This window comes from Lepidochelys olivacea, assembly GCF_965140295.1.
Source record: "Lepidochelys olivacea isolate rLepOli2 genome assembly, chromosome: 1".
Taxonomy (NCBI): domain Eukaryota; kingdom Metazoa; phylum Chordata; order Testudines; family Cheloniidae; genus Lepidochelys; species Lepidochelys olivacea.
Window position 1 is genome coordinate 348,643,875 of NC_140411.1, and position 22,200 is coordinate 348,666,074.

A 22,200-nucleotide genomic window follows, 5' to 3' on the forward strand; every position below is an offset into this window, starting at 1 on the left:
CGTTGGCTACAGCTCACTTCATCGGATGCATGCAGTGGAAAATACAGTAGGGGGATTTTATATACACAAAGAACATGAAACAATGGGTGTTACCATACACACTGTAACAAGAGTGATCAGGTAAGGTGAGCTATTACCAGCAAGAGAGAAAAAAAAACTTTTGTAGTGATGATCAAGGTGAGCCATTTCCAGCAGTTGACAAGAACGTATGAGGAACAGGGGGGGAACACGGGGAAATAGTTCTACTTTGTGTAATGACACATACACTCCCAGTCTTTATTCAAGCCTAATTTAATGGTGTCCAGTTTGCAAATTAATTCCAATTCAGCAGTCTCTTGTTGGAGTCTGTTTCTGAAGTTTTTTTGTTGTAATATTGCCACTTTTAGGTCTGTAATAGAGTGACCAGAGGGATTGAAGTGTTCTCCGACTGGTTTTTGAATGTTATAATTCTTGACATCTGATTTGTGTCCATTTATTCTTTTACGTAGAGCCTGTCCAGTTTGGCCAATGTACATGGCAGAGGGGCATTGCTGGCACACGATGGCATATATCACATTGGTAGATGTGCAGGTGAACGAGCCTCTGATAGTGTGGCTGATGTGATTAGGCCCTATGATGGTGTCCCCTGAATAGATATGTGGACACAATTGGCAACGGGCTTTGTTGCAAGGATAGGTTCCTGGGTTAGTGTTTTTGTTGTGTGGTTGCTGGTGAGGATTTGTTTCAGGCTGGGGGCCTGTCTGTAAGCAAGGACTGGCCGGCCTGCCTCCCAAGATCTGTGAGAGTGATGGGTCGTCCTTCAGGATAGGTTGTAAATCCTTGATGATGCGCTGGAGAGGTTTTAGTTGGGGGCTGAAGGTGACTGGGAGTGGATGTGTCATTACACAAAGTAAAACTATTTCCCCGTAGTTTTCCCGCCCTTCCCCCCCCCATTGTTCCTCACACGTTCTTATCAACGGCTGGAAATGGCCCACCTTGATTATCACTACAAAAGGGTTTTTTTTCTCTCTTGCTGGTAATAGCTCACTTTACCTGATCACTCTTGTTACAGTGTGTATTGTAACACCCATTGTTTCATGTTCTCTGTGTATATAAAATCCCCCTACTGTATTTTCCACTACATGCATCCAATTGAAGTGAGCTGTAGCTCACGAAAGCTTATGCTCAAATAAATTGGTTAGTCTCTAAGGTGCCACAAGTACTCCTTTTCTTTTTGCGGATACAAACTAACACGGCTGCTACTCTGAAACAGTTCATTTCCTGTGTCTAACAAGTAGCTATATGGCTGAACAAAACTTTGGCAGTAGCTAGCAGTTTGGCTGGGATTTTTTATTTGAGTTTTGTGTCTTAACCCATCCATACATTGTTGTTAAAATCACGTCATGTTAACATTTTAGGAAGAGTCTAGAACAGGTTTATTTTTAACCAGGGTTTTGGTTTTTATTTTTGTTTTTTTAATATTTTGAATGCCTGTAATGATCACTTAACAGGTTAATTTCGTCAAATATGTAATTTTTGATTTAGTCATCCAAGTATCATAATGGAGATTCATTTCTAGAGGCCAAAACTCTGTCAGTTGATAAAATGAATTTTCACAAGGACTTAAGTTCTTCAAGTTGTTTCCTGCAAAGCACTATTTTTAACCCTCAAGAAATGGGGTCTGGAAATGAGATAATGAGTCTTCTAGTTCTAGATCACCATTTCAAATCCACCTCAGTTCAGAATTGGCTGACTGGAATTCATTTCACAGAGGCTACCATTCTCTCTCAGGCTTGGAGGGATGGGCTGTCTCATCTCATTGTGTTGGTGCCATGCGATACAATTGATTTCAGGATCAGATCAGGTGGAAAGCCAAGAGAGAGAGAACAAGAGGAAAAATAGTGGGGCAGAGAGGAACATACAAGGGAAGGAGAGGCAAAGCAGGATCTCGCGTATCTCTGCTGGTTCAGCAGTGAGGACCAGGTGTTCCTGTTGGTACATAAGGGTCTGGACATCACATTGATGTAGTGACCTTTGGGATCCACAGGTGAAGAACAATGTCCTTGGAGTGGAGTGGGACAGAGGCCTGAGGGCCTTCCCCCTCTTGCAGGAATTCCGCTAATTGATTTGCCAGTCCCTACCCCCAAAAATCTTTTATTAAGGGTCCTGAAAGAGGGGTGATGAGTGGAGTAGTCCATCTGCCCATTTTTCCCACCCTTTCCCATTTTGCTCACCCATGAGGCCTAACTTCTGACGTGCCAAGCGTAGTCCATTGATTTTCAGTCCCACACCATTCTTGTTTACCAGGCACAATCTTAACACAGTCCTTGAGTTATATCAGTAGGCCTTTCTGTTTGGATTAATTTAGTGTCTCTCTCTTTTGTACCTTTTCTCATCAACATTTGTAATTGGTTATTGTGACCTTCTATGAACTTTCACTCACTTTTTACAATTGAGCTTACAATTAGGGTAAATTTGTGGGCCCAGTTATTCCAACGTTTCCTGCCCTATACCACACAACAAGCAAGGAAACCAACCAACCTGTTCAGCTGGGACTAATGGGCAAACTTACCAGAGAGACCAAGGGATGAATAGGCATGAAGTCTGAACTTCCCATTCATCCTTAGAAGCCAGTGGGACTATTCCCATCCACAAGGTTTTGAAGAATTGGGGCCTAAATTTTAGATATGATGGGTGACAAACAAGAGGATTGGGGTGAGGAAGAAACAGTGTTACAGCAAAATGGTCACATGGTTACTCTTGATTGACACATGCATCTCCTGAGTTTCTGCTCCATAGAACTGTTGTTTTGGGCTATTTAAAAAAAAATTCATTTTGTGGCATGGCAGACATGCGATTTTCAGGAGGGATTTCAGTTAGGAGTGGACAGATTTAACAAATAAGTTTTGGGGAGGGAGTTCCCCGTGCAGGGGGAGCTCAGTGTTATTGCCATGTGGAGGGTCCACACAGGAGGGAAATATATCAGGAGATGAGGTCAGAGATGAAAGCCAGGGGAAGAATGGCTATGATCTTTCAGGGCTATAAGAGAAACTGAAGCTTGATAGGTGAGTCATTGGGATACCAGAGGAGGGACAATGTGATTAGGCACGACATAGACCGTAGGTTTGTCATCTCAGTTATGCTGAAGTAGTTGAGGCAGCAGAAAATGAAGTTTTGTGCATGAAAATCTACCTGGATTCTTCTGATGTTGCTTTCCAGATCATTGTTGAAGAAGCAAGACGGATATGGGACAATATGAAAATTCTAAATGGAAATACAGAACTGAATTGCAAAATGACATCGGATGGTATGTTGTCATAAAGATGCAGACGTTAAAAGGGACATCCTCAGTTTAAACAGCAAAAATAGTAGCACCTGCGATGGCTTTTACTGACCGCAATCAGAGGGAGAAGAAACCACTCTTTTCCCAGTTTGCTTTGTGCAAACAGCTCTTGTGTGCCTTCAGCAGTTCCTGGAGTATGGTCAGAATCACAAAACCTGTGTAATTATTTTCCCCTTTGGTGGTTTTGTGTTCCACGAGCAGCTAGGGAGAAGGCATCGTACAGGAGCAAATAAATAATATGTATAAACCCACAAAATCGGTGGTCAGAAACTGCTTTTAAAACAGTCTTTAAAAACTGGCTGGGTTTCAGATTGATAGTGTCTCATTAATCTGACAGTAACTTGCCCTTAGTTGTGACTTTTCCATCTGAAATACCTGATCGTCCGATCCTTCTTCCAGGGTATTTGAAGCTTTGGCAACTTGAGAAGCCGCGGCTTTATACATATGATGCCATATTTGTGGATGAAGCACAAGACTGCACGCCAGGTGAGTAAGGCAGGAGACCATCTGAACAAATAATTACCTAATTAACCCCATTATTCCTGTGCCACCGATAGGAAATAAAGACACTGAGGGAATTGGTAACTGAGCTAGGAGGGGAACTTGGTTTCTATGCCTGTGCTCAGATCACTAACCCACACATACGGACCTGGTGGTTTGGGGGTAGGCGGGGAGCATTAGGAGGAGGGAGAGAGGGGTTTTATGTTTTTCACAAGTGCCTTCAATTTCTGTGCAGCAGCGTCATTATTATTATAAGTGGTGCCTTGAGGCCCCAACCAAGATTAGGGCTCTGTTGTGGTAGGCTCTGTAGAAACACGTAGTAAGGGGACAATCCTTGTTCTGAAGAGTTCGTGGTGTCCATAAACAAGACAGACAAAGTGCGGGGAAATGGAAGGATTGTTCTCCTGGGTTTACAGTTGGAGAACTAAAACACAGATTGTGATTTTTTGCCTAAGGTTGTCATACAGGGAGTCCATGGTGGAGAAGGGAATTGAACCCAGGCGTCCTATGTCCCAGTTCAGTTTATCCACAAAACCATCAATATGTTCTAATAATTTCTTGTCACTTATGTGGTTAAAGGGCTTGTTTATTTCCCAGTTGCTTGTTTGGGCTGGAGCCATTTTCTCAATCACATGAAGTTTGTTTTGGTTTGGCGAGCAGGTCCCTTTTGAGTTTCGTTCATGCTTCACTTTTTGCTGCAGCCATCATGGACATTGTGCTGTCCCAGACCTGTGGAATAATCTTTGTAGGAGACCCACACCAACAGATCTATACCTTCCGAGGTGCTGTCAATGCACTCTTTGCGGTGCCACACACCCACATCTTCTATCTCACACAGGTAAGACTGGGCAGTGTGTGCATGTGTATTCCAGTGCTGAAGACCCATCGTTCTCTTCAGTAGTACGCTTACTTCAGTTTAAAATTTAAAGAGGAATGACCTTGCCTCTTCCAAGAGCTAGCAGCGAGAAAACATGTCTGCTAATCAAAGTGGGTCATCTTTGTTTCATAAGGTGCTGTAATTTCCCGTGTACTATTGGTGTGGGATTTACCTTTTTGCCTGATCTCTGCTTCCTTTGCTCCGTCTTGTAGAGTTTCAGATTTGGCCCTGAAATAGCTTACGTTGGATCTACTATCTTGGATGTCTGCAAGAAAATCCGGAATAAGATGTTAGTGGGTGGAAATCAAGAGGGTAAGAAATTAAATTGTGTTTGTACAGCGCCTAGCACAGGTCCCGATCCAGGACTGGAGCTCCTAGGCACTACTGCAATACAAATAATAACAATACATGCTTTTTAAAAAAAGTCATTGTGACTTTGGATCACAGAAACCCCCTGGAAGCTGCCACACAATGTGCCAAGACTACTTCTGCTCCTGCTTTCCTGCCCTGTCAGCTTAGGATTTCAGTGCCCTGCCTGGTTTGAGCCAGACCCGCTAGCCTGCTGCAAACCCAGACCCAGGTCTGAACCACGTCCCCTAACAGCTGTAGGCTTCACTGAAAACAGTTTACAGAAGTGTGCCTGTCTTTAACACTCAGATGCCCAACTCCCAATGGGGTCTAAACCCTAAATAAATCCGTTTTACCCTATATAAAGGTTATACAGGGTAAACTCATAAATTGTTCGCCCCCTATAATACTGATAGAGAGAGATACACAGCTGTTTGCCCCCCCCCCAAGTATTAATAAATACTCTGGGTTAATAAGTAAAAAGTGATTTTATTAAATACAGAAAGTAGGATTTAAATGGTTCCAAGTAATAACAGACAGAACAAAGTGAATTACCAAGCAAAATAAAATAAAACCCGCAAGTCTATGTCTAATAAAACTGAATACAGACAAAACCTCACCAGTTCCAGTAAGCTTCCTTTTACAGACTAATCTCCTTCTAGTCCGGGTCCAGCAATCACTCACACCCCCTGTAGTTACTGTCTTTTATTCCAGTTTCTTTCAGGGATCCTTGGGGATGGAGAGCCTATCTCCTTAGCCAGCTGAAGACAAAATGGAGGGGTCTCCCAACCCCCTCCTCTCTCCTATGCAAAGTCCAGCTCCAAGATGGAGTTCTAGAGTCACCTGGGCAAGTCACATGTCCATGCGTGATTCACAGTTTTTACAGGCAGAAGCCATTGCCCACATGGTATCTTGAATGTCTCCAGGAATACTTCTTATGTGGATTGGAGCATTCCAAGATGCATTGTTCCTTAAGTGCTTGTTGATTGGGTACTTAACTTCGCAAATTCCTTTCTCCAGAAACTGACCAAATGCTCTACTAAGGTTATTTAGAAATCAAGCCAGTACACGGCCAATATTCATAACTTCAAATACAAAAATGATACATGCATACAAATAGTATTAATAGATTCAGTAGGTCATAACCTTTAGATGGGTATGTTACATGGCATATGTAGCATAGAACATATTCCAGTGATGTCATATATATTCATAAGCATGTTTCCATAAAGCCTTATGGGGGCCACCGTCACAGTCATACTTGCTTTTCTTCATGCACTGGCTTACTGGGCCTTTTCTCCATCTCCCAGGTGATGTCAGAGGCAGCATGACTGGGAACACTGCTTTCTTATCACGGGGCAATTTGAATGTGTTTGAGAACGCAGTGACAATTACTGGAGGAGAGAGACCAACAAAAATACACTTGCTTGGGGTAGGGCAGATTTCTTATATTGTACGTGGAAGCTGTGAAAGCTTCTGGGGGAGGGGGCATTGAAATGACTCTAATTGGGGGTCCTCCTCTCTCTAAGCAGTTTCAGTCACAAGTATAAACGCTTGTCTTGAAGTAAGTGTCCTAGATCCTCAAGAGTCCGTAAGAACGGCCATATTGGGTCAGACCAAAGGTCCATCTAGCCCAGTATCCTGTCTTCCGACAGTGGCCAATACCAGGTGCCCCAGAGGGAATGAACAGAACAGGGAATCATCAAGTGATCCATCCCCTGTCGCCCATTCTCAGCTTCTGGCAAACAGAGGCTAGGGACACCGTCCCTGCTGATCCTGGGTAAGAGCCATTCATGCACCTATCCTCCATGAACATATCTAATTCTTTTTTGAACATAGCATATGATCTTGTTAAGTCACGAAGCAAAGTAATTCATGGTGAGAGCAGCTGCTCACTCGCTAATGGGAAAAGGGTATTATAGTGGATTAAGGTGAATCAGTGAATATTCCCTTCTGTAGTGACACCTAATTTTCAGTTATACTTCTGTGAAGGAGGTAGTATCAAATGTAATTCTTAATTCCCAAGCTTCTCTAGGTGTACGTTGGTCTTTAAAAGTTATTGGTGCATATCAGTGCACTCAGCATTGGCCTAACTCCGCTGCTATTGATGTCCGTGGTAAAGCTCCGATTGACTTCCGTGAAAGCAGAGTTAAGCCAGCACCAAATGCTTTGACTTAGTTCTTGTGGTTTCAGTTAACTTTCTTAATAGTCAAATTGTCGACACAGGAGCCTAGTGGCTTTCATCTGTTGAGCATTTTGTAAAACCTGGAAAAAATGTTCATCATCATAACCCAACTGAACAGGTGCTAGTAGTATCGACAAGGTGTTTGATTTTTGGCATTTTATCTCTCTCTAGAATTTTTTTCAGGTCTGCAGATAAAGAGGACTAGAAAGTTTTGGGAGTCATGGTTTCCAAATTCATACCAAATTGCATCTGCAAAAAATGAGTGTGCACTTCTAGTACAAGCATAAACATTTATTCATGTTTCTGCATGCTCAAATTTTGCAGATGCACTTTAAGAATAATACTTCACACTTGAATAGCACAATCCTTCTGAAGTGCTCAAAGTGTTTTACAAAGAGTTATGAATTAAGGCCCTCCAATCCCTGTGCAAAATGGGGGAGTTATTCGTGTTGTACCAGTGGGGAACTGGAGGCACAAAGAGGTTAAGTCACCTGCCCAGGTTACTCAACAAGTCTGTGGAAGAACCAGGAATAGGACTCTGATCTTTTGAATTTCAATCCTGTGCTGTAAGCACTAGACCATTTTGCCCTCCCTTTAGTCATGAAGCTGTAAACTAAAGCTGAAGAAAAATTGGAATCTCCAGGCTGTGGGAAATTCTGATGTGTCACTATTTTTGCATCCTGAGTTGCTGAAAAGTGACTGAAAAGCCCCAAAATTTCCTGAAATGAAAAACTAAAACAACTAAAATAAAATAATCTTGATTTGGAAATGAGGAAATGTTTTGTTTTGACACTTTTGAATTTTAAATGAAACGTTTCATCATTATCAAAACTAATGTTTCATTTTGGTTTGTTGAACCAAATTGCAACATCAAACTGCAGTTCCCTTTAGTGCCCCGCTGTCTCATGGGAATTGTAGTTCCAGTGTCTCATGGCCTCGTTCTTCCCTATTAGCTGGGCTCCCTGGCTAGACTACATCTCCCATGATGCCCCATGGTCCTGTGACTGTCATAGAATCATAGAATATCAGGGTTGGAACGGACCTCGGGAGGTCATCTAGTCCAACCCCCTGCTCAAAGCAGGACCGATCCCCGACTAAATCATCCCAGCCAGGGCTTTGTCAAGCCTGACCTTAAAAACTTCTAAGGAAGGAGATTCCACCACCTCCCTAGGTAACGCATTCCAGTGTTTCACCACCCTCATAGTGAAAAAGTTTTTTCCTAATATCCAACCTAAATCTCCCCCACTGCAACTGGAGACCATTACTCCTTGTTCTGTCATCTGCTACCACTGAGAACAGTCTAGATCCATCCTCTTTGGAACCCCCTTTCAGGTAGTTGAAAGCAGCTATCAAATCCCCCCTCATTCTTCTCTTCAGCAGACTAAACAATCCCAGTTCCCTCAGCCTCTCCTCATAAGTCATGTGTTCCAGTCCCCTAATCATTTTTGTTGCCCTCCGCTGGACTCTTTCCAATTTTTCCACATCCTTCTTGTAGTGTGGGGCCCAAAACTGGACACAGTACTCCAGATGAGGCCTCACCAATGTCGAATAGAGAGGAACGATCACGTCCCTCGATCTGCTGGCAATGCCCCTACATATACATCCCAAAATGCCATTGGCCTTCTTGGCAACAAGGGCACACTGTTGACTCATATCCAACTTCTCATCCACTGTAACCCCCTCGGTCCTTTTCTGCAGAACTGCTGCCTAGCCATTCGGTCCCTAGTCTGTAGCGGTGCATTGGATTCTTCCGTCCTAAGTGCAGGACTCTGCACTTGTCCTTGTTGAACCTCATCAGATTTCTTTTGGCCCAATCCTCCAATTTGTCTAGGTCCCTCTGTATCCTATCTCTTCCCTCCAGCTTATCTACCACTCCTCCCAGTTTAGTGTCATCTGCAAACTTGCTGAGGGTGCAATCCACCCCATCCTCCAGATCATTTATGAAGATATTGAACAAAACCGGCCCCAGGACCGACCCCTGGGGCACTCCACTTGATACCGGCTGCCAACTAGACATGGAGCCATTGATCACTACCCGTTGAGCCCGACAATCTAGCCAGCTTTCTATCCACCTTATAGTCCATTCATCCAGCCCATACTTCTTTAACTTGCTGGCAAGAATACTGTGGGAGACCGTGTCAAAAGCTTTGCTAAAGTCAAGGAACAACACGTCCACTGCTTTCCCTTCATCCACAGAGCCAGTTATCTCGTCATAGAAGGCAGTTAGATTAGTCAGGCATGACTTGCCCTTGGTGAATCCATGCTGACTGTTCCTGATCACTTTCCTCTCCTCTAAGTGCTTCAGAATTGATTCCTTGAGGACCTGCTCCATGATTTTTCCAAGGACTGAGGTGAGGCTGACTGGCCTGTAGTTCCCAGGATCCTACTTCTTCCCTTTTTTTAAAGATGGGCACTACGTTAGCCTTTTTCCAGTCATCTGGGACCTCTCCCGATTGCCATGAGTTTTCAAAGATAATGGCCAATGGCTCTGCAATCACATCCGCCAACTTCTTAAGCACTCTCGGATGCAGCGCATCCGGCCCCATGGACTTGTGCTCATCCAGCTTTTCTAAATAGCCCCGAACCACTTCTTTCTCCACAGAGGGCTGGTCACCTCCTCCCCATGCTGTGCTGCCCAGTGCAGTAGTCTGGGAGCTGACCTTGTTTGTGAAGACAGAGGCAGAAAAAGCATTTAGTACATTAGCTTTTTCCACTTCCTCTATCACTAGGTTGCCTCCCCCATTCAGTAAGGGGCCCACACTTTCCTTGACTTTCTTCTTGTTGCTAACATACCTGAAGAAACCCTTCTTGTTACTCTTAACATCTCTTGCTAGCTGCAACTCCAGGTGTGATTTGGCCTTCCTGATTTCACTCCTGCAAGCCCAAGCAATATTTTTATACTCATCCCTGGTCATTTGTCCAGTCTTCCGCTTCTTGTAAGCTTCTTTTTTGTATTTAGCATGAAAAAACTTGTACAGATACAGACAGACATCATCTTCCTTTCCAAATGCAAACAGATGGACATCGTACCAAAAGGACTGAAGGTAAAAAATCCATTACAATCTACATACCACACAGACTATGCTGACCGCTTGTGCCACACGCTCTCAAAGAAACTGCGGAATCACCTGATCAACATCCTCTACAGCAAACAGGGAAAGATTAAGAATGAGCTCTCAAAAATGGATACTCTCATAAAAAACCTTCCTTCCACACAAACTTCCTCGTGGCTGGACTTTACTAAAACTAGACAAGCCATTTACAACACACACTTTGCTTCTCTACAAAACAAAAAGGACACTAAACTTTCTAAACTACTACATGCCACAAGGGGCTACAGCAATGGTTCCCTCAACCCTCCCAGCAATATTGTTAACCTATCCAACTATACTCTCAGCCCAGCAGAAGCAGCTGTCCTATCTCGGGGCCTCTCCTTCTGCCCCTCCACCCCCACAAACATGATACAGTTCTGTGGTGACCTGGAATCCTATTTTCGACGTCTCCGACTCAAGGAACATTTCCAACATACCTCTGAACAACATACTAATCCACAGAGACCTCCCTACCAACACTACAAAAAGAAGGATTCTAGGTGGACTCCTCCTGAAGGTCGAAACAGCAGACTGGACTTCTACATAGAGTGCTTCCGCCGACGTGCACGGGCTGAAATTGTGGAAAAGCAGCATCACTTGCCCCATAACCTCAGCCGTGCGGAACACAATGCCATCCACAGCCTCAGAAACAACTCTGACATCATAATCAAAAAGGCTGACAAAGGAGGTGCTGTTGTCATCATGAACAGGTCAGAATATGAACAAGAGGCTGCTCAGCAGCTCTCCAACACCACTTTCTACAAGCCATTACCCTCTGATCCCACTGAGAGTTACCAAAAGAAACTACAGCATTTGCTCAAGAAACTCCCTGAAAAAGCACAAGATCAAATCCGCACAGACACACCCCTGGAACCCCGACCTGGGATATTCTATCTACTACCCAAGATCCATAAACCTGGAAATCCTGGGCGCCCCATCATCTCAGGCATTGGCACCCTGACAGCAGGATTGTCTGGCTATGTAGACTCCCTCCTCAGGCCCTACGCTACCAGCACTCCCAGCTACCTTCGAGACACCACTGACTTCCTGAGGAAACTACAATCCATCAGTGATCTTCCTGATAACACCATCCTGGCCACTATGGATGTAGAAGCCCTCTACACCAACATTCCACACAAAGATGGACTACAAGCCGTCAAGAACACTATCCCCGATAATGTCACGGCTAACCTGGTAGCTGAACTTTGTGACTTTGTCCTTACCCATAACTACTTCACATTTGGGGACAATGTATACCTTCAGATCAGCGGCACTGCTATGGGTACCCGCATGGCCCCACAGTATGCCAACATTTTTATGGCTGATTTAGAACAACGCTTCCTCAGCTCTCGTCCCCTAACACCCGTACTCTACTTGCGCTATATTGATGACATCTTCATCATCTGGACCCATGGAAAAGAAGCCCTTGAGGAATTCCACCATGATTTCAACAATTTCCATCCCACCATCAACCTCAGCCTGGTCCAGTCCACACAAGAGATCTACTTCCTGGACACTACTAATAAACGATGGTCACATAAACACCACCCTATACCGGAAAACTACTGACCGCTATTCCTACCTACATGCCTCCCAGCTTTCACCCTGACCCACCACACGATCCATCATCTACAGCCAAGCTCTGCGATACAATCGCATTTGCTCCAACCCCTCAGACAGAGACAGACACCTACAAGATCTCTATCAAGCATTCTTACAACTACAATACCCACCTGCGGAAGTGAAGAAACAGATAGATTGATAGAGCCAGAAGAGTTCCCAGAAGTCACCTACTACAGGACAGGCCTAACAAAGAAAATAACAGAACGCCACTAGCCGTCACCTTCAGCCCCCAACTAAAACCCCTCCAACGCAGTATTAAGGATCTACAACCTATCCTAAAGGATGACCCAACACACTCACAAATCTTGGGAGACAGGCCAGTCCTTGCCTACAGACAGCCCCCCAACCTGAAGCAAATACTCACTAGCAACCACATACCACACAACAGAACCACTAACCCAGGAACCTATTCTTCCAACAAAGCCCGTTGCCAACTGTGCCCACATATCTATTCAGGGGACACCATCACAGGGCCTGATAACATCAGCCACACTATCAGAGGCTCGTTCACCTGCACATCCACCAATGTGATATATGCCATCATGTGCCAGCAATGCCCCTCTGCCATGTACATTGGTCAAACTGGACAGTCTCTACGTAAAAGAGTAAATGGACACAAATCAGATGTCAAGAATTGTAACATTCATAAACCAGTCGGAGAACACTTCAATCTCTCTGGTCACGCGATTACAGACTTGAAAGTTGCTATTTTACAACAAAAAACTTCAAATCCAGACTCCAGCGAGAAACTGCTAAATTGGAATTCATTTGCAAATTGGATACAATTAACTTAGGCTACCTTGCATAATGACTAAGCCACTCCCAGTCTCTATTCAAGCCTATTTCCCCTTGTTTTTTCCTACCCCCCCTCCCAGATGTTCTTGTTAAACCCTGGATTTGTGTTGGATATGGCCCACCTTGATTATCATACACATTGTAAGGAGAGTGGTCACTTTAGATAAGCTATTACCAGCAGGAGAGTGGGGTGGGAGGAGGTATTGTTTCATGGTCTCTGTGTATATAATGTCTTCTGCAGTTTCCACATTATGCATCCGATGAAGTGAGCTGTAGCTCACGAAAGCTTATGCCCAAATAAATTGGTTAGTCTCTAAGGTGCCACAAGTACTCCTTCTCTTTAAGGATTTCACTGTTAAGCCAAGCTGGTTGCCTGCCATATTTACTATTCTTTTTACACATCGGGATGGTTTGTCCCTGTAACCTCAATAAGGATTCTTTAAAATACAGCCAGCTCTCCTGGACTCCTTTCCCCCTCATGTAATTCTCCCGGGGGATCTTGCCCATCAGTTCCCTGAGGGAGTCAAAGTCTGCTTTTCTGAAGTCCAGGGTCTGTATTTTGCTGCTTTCCTTTCTTCCTTGTGTCAGGATCCTGAACTCGACCATCTCATGGTCACTGCCTCCCAGGTTCCCATCCACTTTTGCTTCCCCTACTAATTCTTCCCGGTTTGTGAGCAGCAGGTCAAAAAGAGCTCTGCCCCTAGTTGGTTCCTCCAGCACTTGCACCACGAAATTGTCCCCTACATTTTCCAAAAACTTCCTGGATTGCCTGTGCACCGCTGTATTGCTCTCCCAGCAGATATCAAGATGATTGAAGTCTCCCATGAGAACCAGGGCCTGCGATCTTGTAACTTCTTAGAGTTGCCAGAAGAAAGCCTCGTCCACCTCATCCCCCTGGTCGTGTGGTCTATAGTAGACTCCCACCACGACATCACCCTTGTTGCTCACACTTCTAAACTTAATCCAGAGACTCTCAGGTTTTTCTGCAGTTTCATACTTAAGCTCTGAGCAGTCATACTGCTCTCTTACATACAGTGCAACTCCCCCACCTTTTCTGCCCTGCCTGTCCTTCCTGAACAGCTTATATCCATCCATGACAGTACTCCAGTCATGTGAGTTATCCCACCAAGTCTCTGTTATTCCAATCACATCATAATTCCTTGACTGTGCCAGGACTTCCAGTTCTCCCTGCTTGTTTCCCAGGCTTCGTGCATTTGTATATAGGCACTTGAGGTAACCTGCTGATCACCACTCTTTCTCAGTATGAGGCAGGAGCCCTCCCCCCTCACGCGCTCCTGCTCGTGCCTCCTCCTGGTATCCCACTTCCCCACTTACCTCAGGGCTTTGGTCTTCTTCCCCCGGTGAACCTAGTTTAAAGCCCTCCTCACTAGGTTAGCCAGCCTGCTTGCGAAGATGCTCTTCCCTCTCTTCGTTAGGTGGAGCCCGACTCTGCCTAGCACTCCTTCTTGGAACACCATCCCATGGTCAAAGAATCCAAAGCCTTCTCTCCGACACCACCTGCGTAGCCATTCGTTGACTTCCACGATTCGACGGTCTCTACCCAGGCCTTTTCCTTCCACGGGGAGGATAGACGAGAACACCACTTGCACCTCAAACTCCTTTATCCTTCTTTCCAGAGCCACGTACTCCGCAGTGATCCGCTCAAGGTCATTCTTGGCAGTATCATTGGTGCCCACGTGAAGAAGCGGGAAGGAGTAGCGATCCGAGGGCTTGATGAGTCTCGGCAGTCTCTGTCACATCGCGAATCTTAGCTCCTGGCAAGGAGCAGACATCTCGATTTTCCCAGTCAGGGCGGCAGATAGATGACTCAGTCCCCCTGAGGAGAGAGTCCCCGACCACCACCACCCGCCTCCTTCTCTTGGGAGCGGTGGTCGTGGAACCCCCAACCCTATGACAGTGCATCCCATGCCTTCCAATCGGCTGAGTCTCCTTCTGCTCCCTTCCCTCATGATGTCATGATGCATCCCACAGCTCAGAGGGGACAGCATGTGGTGCATCATGGGAGATGAAGTCCAGCCATGGAGCCAAGGCTATATGGGAGAATAGAGTCATGAAGCACCCAGAACTACAACTTCCATGGAGTAAAATAGGGGAAATGCAATTTAATGTCAAACTGACTTGAAATGAAACATTTTGGTTCAGTTCAACAAACAGAAATATTTCTATTTGAACTGAAAATTGTTGGAAAATGAAAATTTTACTGCAAAATTGACATTTTCCCAAGGAAAGTTTTTTATTTTGTTTTTTTTAATTGAAATTGCATTTTCTTGAAAAATCATTTCGATTAAAAAATTCCCAGCCAGTTCTAATGCAGACTAATCCACAAAATACATTCCTGGCCACAAAACATGATGACCAGCTGGGATTTTGTTTTCCATTGCTCATTCTGTGTGTTTTTGGTTGGTTGCTATGTGTCATCTGGGATCATCCACTAGTTTTAGGCTAGATTATTTATTTCTAGCTTCATATTGATCATGCATACTATAGTGTGCATTTTAGGAATATAGCTTCACCTTTGAGTCTTTTGAGTTGTTTTTCCTATTTGCATGCTAGTGAATCTGATACATTTTGGCAGGAAACTAGCTCATTTGTAAACTTTAAGTATAACCTTCAATTAGGTCAATTTTAAGAAAATCTTTATCTGTTTAGGGGCCTAAAAATTTTGGACTAGACAAAATTCATGATATTTGGAAACTCCTTCAACCTGAAGAGGCTCGTGTGAGATGTGAGTATGTTCTCCTGTCTTCTTCCCCAGAAGTTATGTACCATGATGTTAACTTTTCTAGCTTCTACCATATCTCCAACTGCCCCAGTTGGTACATGTAAACCTCTTTCACTTCAGTGTGAGTGGGGATCATGTTGTTTGTTCATCTTCTGGGTGATTTGTGCCTTGCTGATTGTGTGACGGGAACGGCTATCGGTGATGGTTATTTCTGTGTTTCTACTGGTGCATTGGAAGTATGGACTCTGACGTCATAAGAACAGCTTACGCTTCCAGATCCTGTCCTCTGAGATTCTTGGTCTCATCTAGAAAAGTCCAGTAAACTATGTTTTATCTCTGTCCTTTCCATTTCTTTGACATAAAATGGAGGTAGGTATTAGACATTTTGCACGCTGGTGAACACCTTTTATTTAGTGTTAGGGTGTCATTTAGAGGAACATTGTCCAATTCACTTAAAAAAAAAAAAAAAAAGCACAACAAACTACCTGTACCTTGGACCTAAGCTACAGTGTTGAAGCTCTGTTTGTTGATGTTAGGTGGAGCCCGGGAGCAAATCCGGGGTTGTAATGAAAACTTAGTTGCAGCTTTCAACATGGGAGTGACTTTAGAATATGAGCCATTAGGAGAAGTGCCTTCGAGTAAGAACATAACCTCTATGTGATTGGGTTAAACTGCATGGATCTTGGCTGTCTGTCAGTTAAAAATGTGATTTGTCCCACTCTAAATTCATTCATAAATTCAGTCATTGAGTCCAAGGGCAGAAGGGACCATCGTGATCAGCTACTCTGACCTCCTGTGTAACGCAAGCCATAGAACTTCCCCAGAAGAGTTCCTACAGCAGATCTTGTGTAGAAGAACATCCAATATTGATTTTAAAAATTGGCAGTGTTGGAGAATCCACCATATCCCTTGGTAGATTGCTCCACTGGTTATTTACCCTCATTGTTAAAAATTCATGCCTTATTTCCAGTCTCAATTTGTGTAGCATCAACTTCCAGCCATTGGATCTTGTTATACCTTTCTCTGCTAGATTGAAGAGCCCATTATTAAATATTTGTTCCCCATGTAGATGCTTACACTGTAATCAAGTCACCCCTTACCCTTCTTTTTGTTAAGCTAAATAGACTCAAGGAGCTCAATCTGTCTCTATATAACACACATTTTCTATTCCTTTAATCATTCTCATGGCTCTTCTTTGAGCCCTCTCCAATTTATCAGCATCCTTCTAGAATTGTGGACACTGGAACTGGACACTGTATTCCAGCAGCGGTTGTATCAGTGCCAAATTCAGAGATAAAATAACCTCTCTACTCCTAGTTGAGATTCCCCTGTTTATGCATCTCAGGATTGCATTAGCTCTTTTGGACACAGCATCACACTGGGATCTCATGTTCAATGATTATCCACCACAACCCCCAAATCTTTTTTTGGAGTCATTGCTTCCCCAGATAGAATTCCCAATCCTGTAATTATGGCTGACATTTTTTGTTCCTAGATGAATACGTTTAGCCATATTAAAATGCATATTGTTAAAAGCGTAGGGCCAAAAACTGATCCCTCTGGGAACCCACTCTGGAAACACTGATGATTCCCCATTTAACATTACATTTTGAGACCTATCAGCTAGCCGGTTTTTAATCCATTTAATGTGTGTCATGTTAATTTTATATCCTTCTAATTTTTTAATCAAAAAGTCAAGTCAAAGTGTTACATCAACACTGTTACCTTTATCAACCAAACTTGTAGTCTCATAAAAATAAGATATCAAGTTACTTTGACAGGATCTGTTTTCTATAAACCCATGTTGAGTTGCGTTAATTACATTGCCCTCCTTTAATTCTTTATTAATGGAGTCCCAAATCAGCTGCTCCATATCTGGTTTGGGATAGATGTCAGGCTGACAGGCCTATAATTACCAGGGTCATCCTGTTTACATTTTTTAAAAATTGGCACAATATTCGCTTTCTACCAGCCTTCTAGAACTTCCCCAGTGCTCCAAGATTTATTGAAAATGAAGATTAGCAGTCTAATGAGCTCCTCAGCCAGCTCTTTTGAAACTCACAGATGCATGTTGCCTGGTCCTGCTGATATTAAAATATCTGACTTTAATAGTTGCTGTTTAACATCCTACTGAGATACTAATGGAATGGAAAGAGTGTTATCACCATATGATAAAACTATCTAATCAGTTTTATCCCCAAATACAGAACAGAAATATTTATTGAACCCTTCTGCCTTTCCTGCATTCTTATTGATAATTCTATCATTTCCATTTAGTAATAGACCAGGACTGTTGTTCTATTTTTTCATAATATAGTTAAGGACAGTAAGAAGACGGGTTTTTTTTAACTCTGCTGGCCATCGACTATTACTTATGTTCCTTTGCTTCCCTTATCAATTTTCTGCAATTCCTAACTTCTGATTTATGTTCATTAATATCAACTTTCTCTTTCTTCCTTTAAGTTATGTTATTTATTTATTTTTATAAACTGCTTTCCCCTCTAAACCAGGTTGTTGTTTTTTTTAAATGGCACAGCCTTGTGTCTTATTTGGCATCTAATAAGGTGTTCTTAAACGAGTCCCAATTATCATTCATATTTTTCTGATTGAATTCTTCCTTCCAGCTGATCTGGTTCAAAATAAGAAAAGGAGTACTTGTGGCACCTTAGAGACTAACAAATTTATTTGAGCATAAGCTTTCGTGAGCTACAGCTCACTTCATCGGATGCAAGTGAGCTGTAGCTCACGAAAGCTTATGCTCAAATAAATTTGTTAGTCTCTAAGGTGCCACAAGTACTCCTTTTCTTTTTGCGAATACAGACTAACACGGCTGCTACTCTGGTTCAAAATAGTTTGCACATTATAAATATGATCAACTCGTATCAGTTGTACCTATGCTACCATTAACTTTTAGTTCTGTGATTTATGTGTTAGGACAAGGTCTAAATAAAGATTTCCCTCGTGTTGGCAGTGCTTTTTGAGTTAGGAAATTGTAATCTATAATGTTTAGAAATTCCAAGAATGTTTTAGCACTGGCAGCATGAGACCTCCAGTATATGTCACTCAAATTTAAATCTCCCATGATCACTCAGCTTTTTTTCCTATTCTTTATAGACAGGTGCGCTAGGAGGTGGTCATCCTATTTCCTGGAGTGATCTGGTGGTCTGTAGCTGACACCAACTAATACCACATCTTGTGCTTTATCTGTTAGGACATTGATCCGTAAGCATTCAAGATAATTTCTTCTAGGTAATCAGTGAATTGGGAACAGTTAATGCCATTTTTGACATAGAGGACCACTCCTCTTCCCTTTTGCCCACTCAGTCCTTCCTAAGTAGGTTATAATCATTGTTTTAACATTCCAGTCCTGCGAATCATCCCACCAAGTTTCAGGAATACCAACTAGATAAAAATTTATGCTTCTAAATGAGCAATTCCAACTCCTCTTGTTTGTTACCCAGCCTCCCAGCATTGGTGGGCAGGGAATTCAGGAATTTCTTCGTTTCATGCCCTTTGGTTCATTGATTAATTTTGTTCTCAACATCTCGATTTTTGTGCTGAGCACTCAGATCTTCTGACCCTTTTGCTATTAGTTTAATCCTCTCCTGACTACCTGGGGACAGGCTGGTTAGAGAAAATTGGTCCCCCTTCTACTGAGATGGAGGCCTTCCGTACTATACATCCATACTATACAACCCCCGTTCTCCATAGAAGGTGTACTAGTGTTCCATGAAACCCAAACCCTCCACCCTCCATGGCTTACCTAGCCAGGGGTTCACTTCCAGAATCTTCTGCCTTTGGTCTTCCTTCGCATGTGGGACAGAGAGGATTTCACAGAAGATTGCGTGGACATTCTTCTTCTGCATGCTTTCAAGTTCCCTGACGTCATCTGCTATCTGCACGATATTCCACGACACAGTGTCATTAGTGCCTATATGGACTATCTCCAATAGATCCTTGCCTGTTGACTTCAGCACCTTATCCAGTTTTAGAGTGGGGTCTTGTGTCTCAGCTTTGAGAAGGCAGCCCACTATCCTGTTGTCATCCTGTCCCTGGCAGAATTTTCTTTCGATTCTTCTTAGTATTGAATCTACAGTAAGGATTGTCTGTTTTCCTTGGGTAGTTGGAGAACTCTTTGAGGGTTAGCTTGATTTTCTTACATGTTAGGCTGAGCTGCCATCCGCATCCTGTACATCTCTCTGTTTCCTTGGAGCTGCTGGATCTCGAGAGGTATTTTTCAAAGTTTCTACGTTGAGGACCTGGTATCGATTTAAAGCTACTAGCTGTGTGGAATTCATCCCAGTCCTTCTTTTCTCCTCTTTCTCCAGCCGTGTAGAATGCTGCCATGATCTCCTGTGTCCCATGGTTGTGAACCCCAGGCCTCCTCTCTGACTTCCTCTCTCTCGGATTCCTGGGTGGCAAGCGTCATGCTCCCTTGAACCTGTTGTTTCCCAAACCTGGCTGTCTAGGAATGCCTCATTTTCTCTGATTTTTCAGTAGCGTCTCTACTTGTCCCTTTAATCCAAGAATATTTTCCTCCAGTACAGCCACCAACTTGTACTTCGTGAGCAGGAAATCCCTTCTGTCAGGAAAGAGAACATGGCATATCCATTGCAGCTCATCGGGGGGGGGAGAGATAGCTCAGTGGTTTGAGCAATGGCCTGCTAAACCCAGGGTTGTGAGGTCAATCCTTGAGGGGGCCATTTAGGGATATGGGACAAAAATTGGGGATTGGTCCTGCTTTGAGCAGGGGGTTGGACTAGATGACCTCTTGAGGTCCCTTCCAAACCTGATATTCTATGACCACTGTTCCATCGCTGGTCATCTTCATAGTTGTAAGAATATCTTGACTTCTTTAAGAATCCACCCCATAAACTGTTCTGCTAAACCAAAAGTATCCCAGTATCTCCAAAAGGGCATTTACCATTTAGAAAAATAATAAACTTAGGCTTTTTGGGACACTTGCTATTGCTAATCATACCTACCTCTTATATAGAGCTTTGCATCGGTACAACTCAAGTGCTTTACAAAGGAGGTCAGTATCATCATCCCCATTTTACAGATGGAGAAGCTGAGGCACAGAGAGGTGAAGTGACTTGCCCAAACTCACCTAGCAGGCCAGGGTTGGAGCTGGGAATAGAACCCAAGACTCCTGAGTCCTAGTCCAGTGCTCACCCCACTAGACCATGTTACCTCCGCTACTCTCTAGCTCCATTTCATTTGAAGTTAAAAATGTGACCATTGGTGCCTTTCTTGTGTATTGACATTATCCAATGCACTTCTCGCTAGTGAAACTTCAAATTGACGACCACTTTATCAAGAAGTGGGTTGAGAAGGATGGCTTCCAGGGTTTAAAGAACTATGCAGCCAAAACTGAAGACAGGGAGCTGGAGGTGAAGATCGCAATAGTGGAGAAATACAATGTCCGTATTCCCGAGCTGGTGGCGAGGATAAAGAACAGTCATGTATCAACTATAGCATTTGCAGGTAAAGCAAAACGCACCTCCTTTCGTTCTCCTTTTTCCATCCAACCTCACTTCCCCCTGCCCCTCAGAAATAGTGCACTTGGTCCAAGATGGTCTTGCGCCCAGGAAGGAATGAGACAACTCCTTCTGGGACATTCCTGGGGTTGTAGCAGAATGATTTTTCCACTGGAGCACTGATAAGTGAGGTTTTGCTGGAGCTGAATGAGGATTCAGTCAGTATTTCCTGGCATCTAGCCGTCTGACCCAATGCCTTATCTTATCCTGCCTATTAAAATTCACATTCAATACATCTCCTGGATACTGGCTTAAGTTTGCAGTGATTTCTGGCAGAATAATGGTGGACTATCAAAAAACAACAAGCCATTCTTGTTTAAGTTCATGTCTGTACTGGGGTGCGAGGTAACTGGGCATTTTCTTGGGGGGCCAGTCCTGGTTAATGGGCTAGTGGATTAGTGCAGGACAGGAGCTCTGGTCTGGGTGTTTCTTTCTCTCTCTGCTTTGCTTTGCTTCCAGTTTGCAGTGTTGTTGTAGCTGTCTTGGTCCCAGGATATTAGCAAGACAAGGTAAGTGAGGTAATATATTTTATTAGACTAACAGCAGTTGGTCCAGTAAGAGATATTACTTCCCCCACCCTGTCTGGCTTCCAGTTCACACTTAAAAGCAAGTGAAACTATAAATGCAGAACATTGTAAATTAATCTGTACATAGTGTTCAGTAAATAACAAGATATAAAAACAGCAATACAGATATATTGGCTGATATCTTCCCTCCCTCTCTCTCTTCCCCCCCTGCAATCTGGTGGTTCTAGATTACGTGATAGGCACCGTGCACAAAGCCAAAGGCCTGGAGTTTGATACTGTGCTGGTTGCAGATGATTTTGTGAAAGTCCCTTGTGCCAGGCATAATCTCCAGAGGCTGCCTCACTTTATCACCGGTAAGGGCGATCCTTTAGACTGGAACCATTCTTTTCCCTAAAGGGAAAGGTGATGCACAGGATGGGCCATTGGCACTACCCTATCAGTCAGCACTCTTTGGAGGTAGTTTGTCTCTGGCTGTACCTAGCAATGTCCTCTCTCAAGCTTGCTGTCATTTACTGACTTCTCACTTGGAATGCAGTTCCTTTGTGTAAGTCTGTGCCTGGGAGATGGGCATGGCACTTAAGGGCAGGTTCATCGCTCAAGGAACACGCGTTGTTCCTGCTTTGATCAGCAACGAATGTGTATGCTCC

At 43.6% G+C, this 22,200-nt stretch overlaps 1 protein-coding gene across 6 annotated transcripts in view; it reads left to right on the top strand.

Annotated features, from left to right (window-relative positions):
* The window catches only part of FBH1 (F-box DNA helicase 1), a 48,122-nt gene that overhangs the window by 19,627 nt on the left and 6,295 nt on the right, over window positions 1–22,200 (top strand). For 5 of the 6 annotated variants that reach the window (XM_084617858.1, XM_084617856.1, XM_084617857.1 and 2 more), the window contains exons 11-18: window positions 3,199–3,286; window positions 3,722–3,808; window positions 4,525–4,661; window positions 4,913–5,012; window positions 6,359–6,480; window positions 15,414–15,489; window positions 20,776–20,973; window positions 21,781–21,906. In XM_084617858.1, coding sequence (XP_084473984.1) covers window positions 3,199–3,286; window positions 3,722–3,808; window positions 4,525–4,661; window positions 4,913–5,012; window positions 6,359–6,480; window positions 15,414–15,489; window positions 20,776–20,973; window positions 21,781–21,906 — 934 coding nt within the window. The remainder of the gene's footprint in view (window positions 1–3,198; window positions 3,287–3,721; window positions 3,809–4,524; window positions 4,662–4,912; window positions 5,013–6,358; window positions 6,481–15,413; window positions 15,490–20,775; window positions 20,974–21,780; window positions 21,907–22,200) is intronic. The other variant, XM_084617859.1, reaches the window with a different exon arrangement.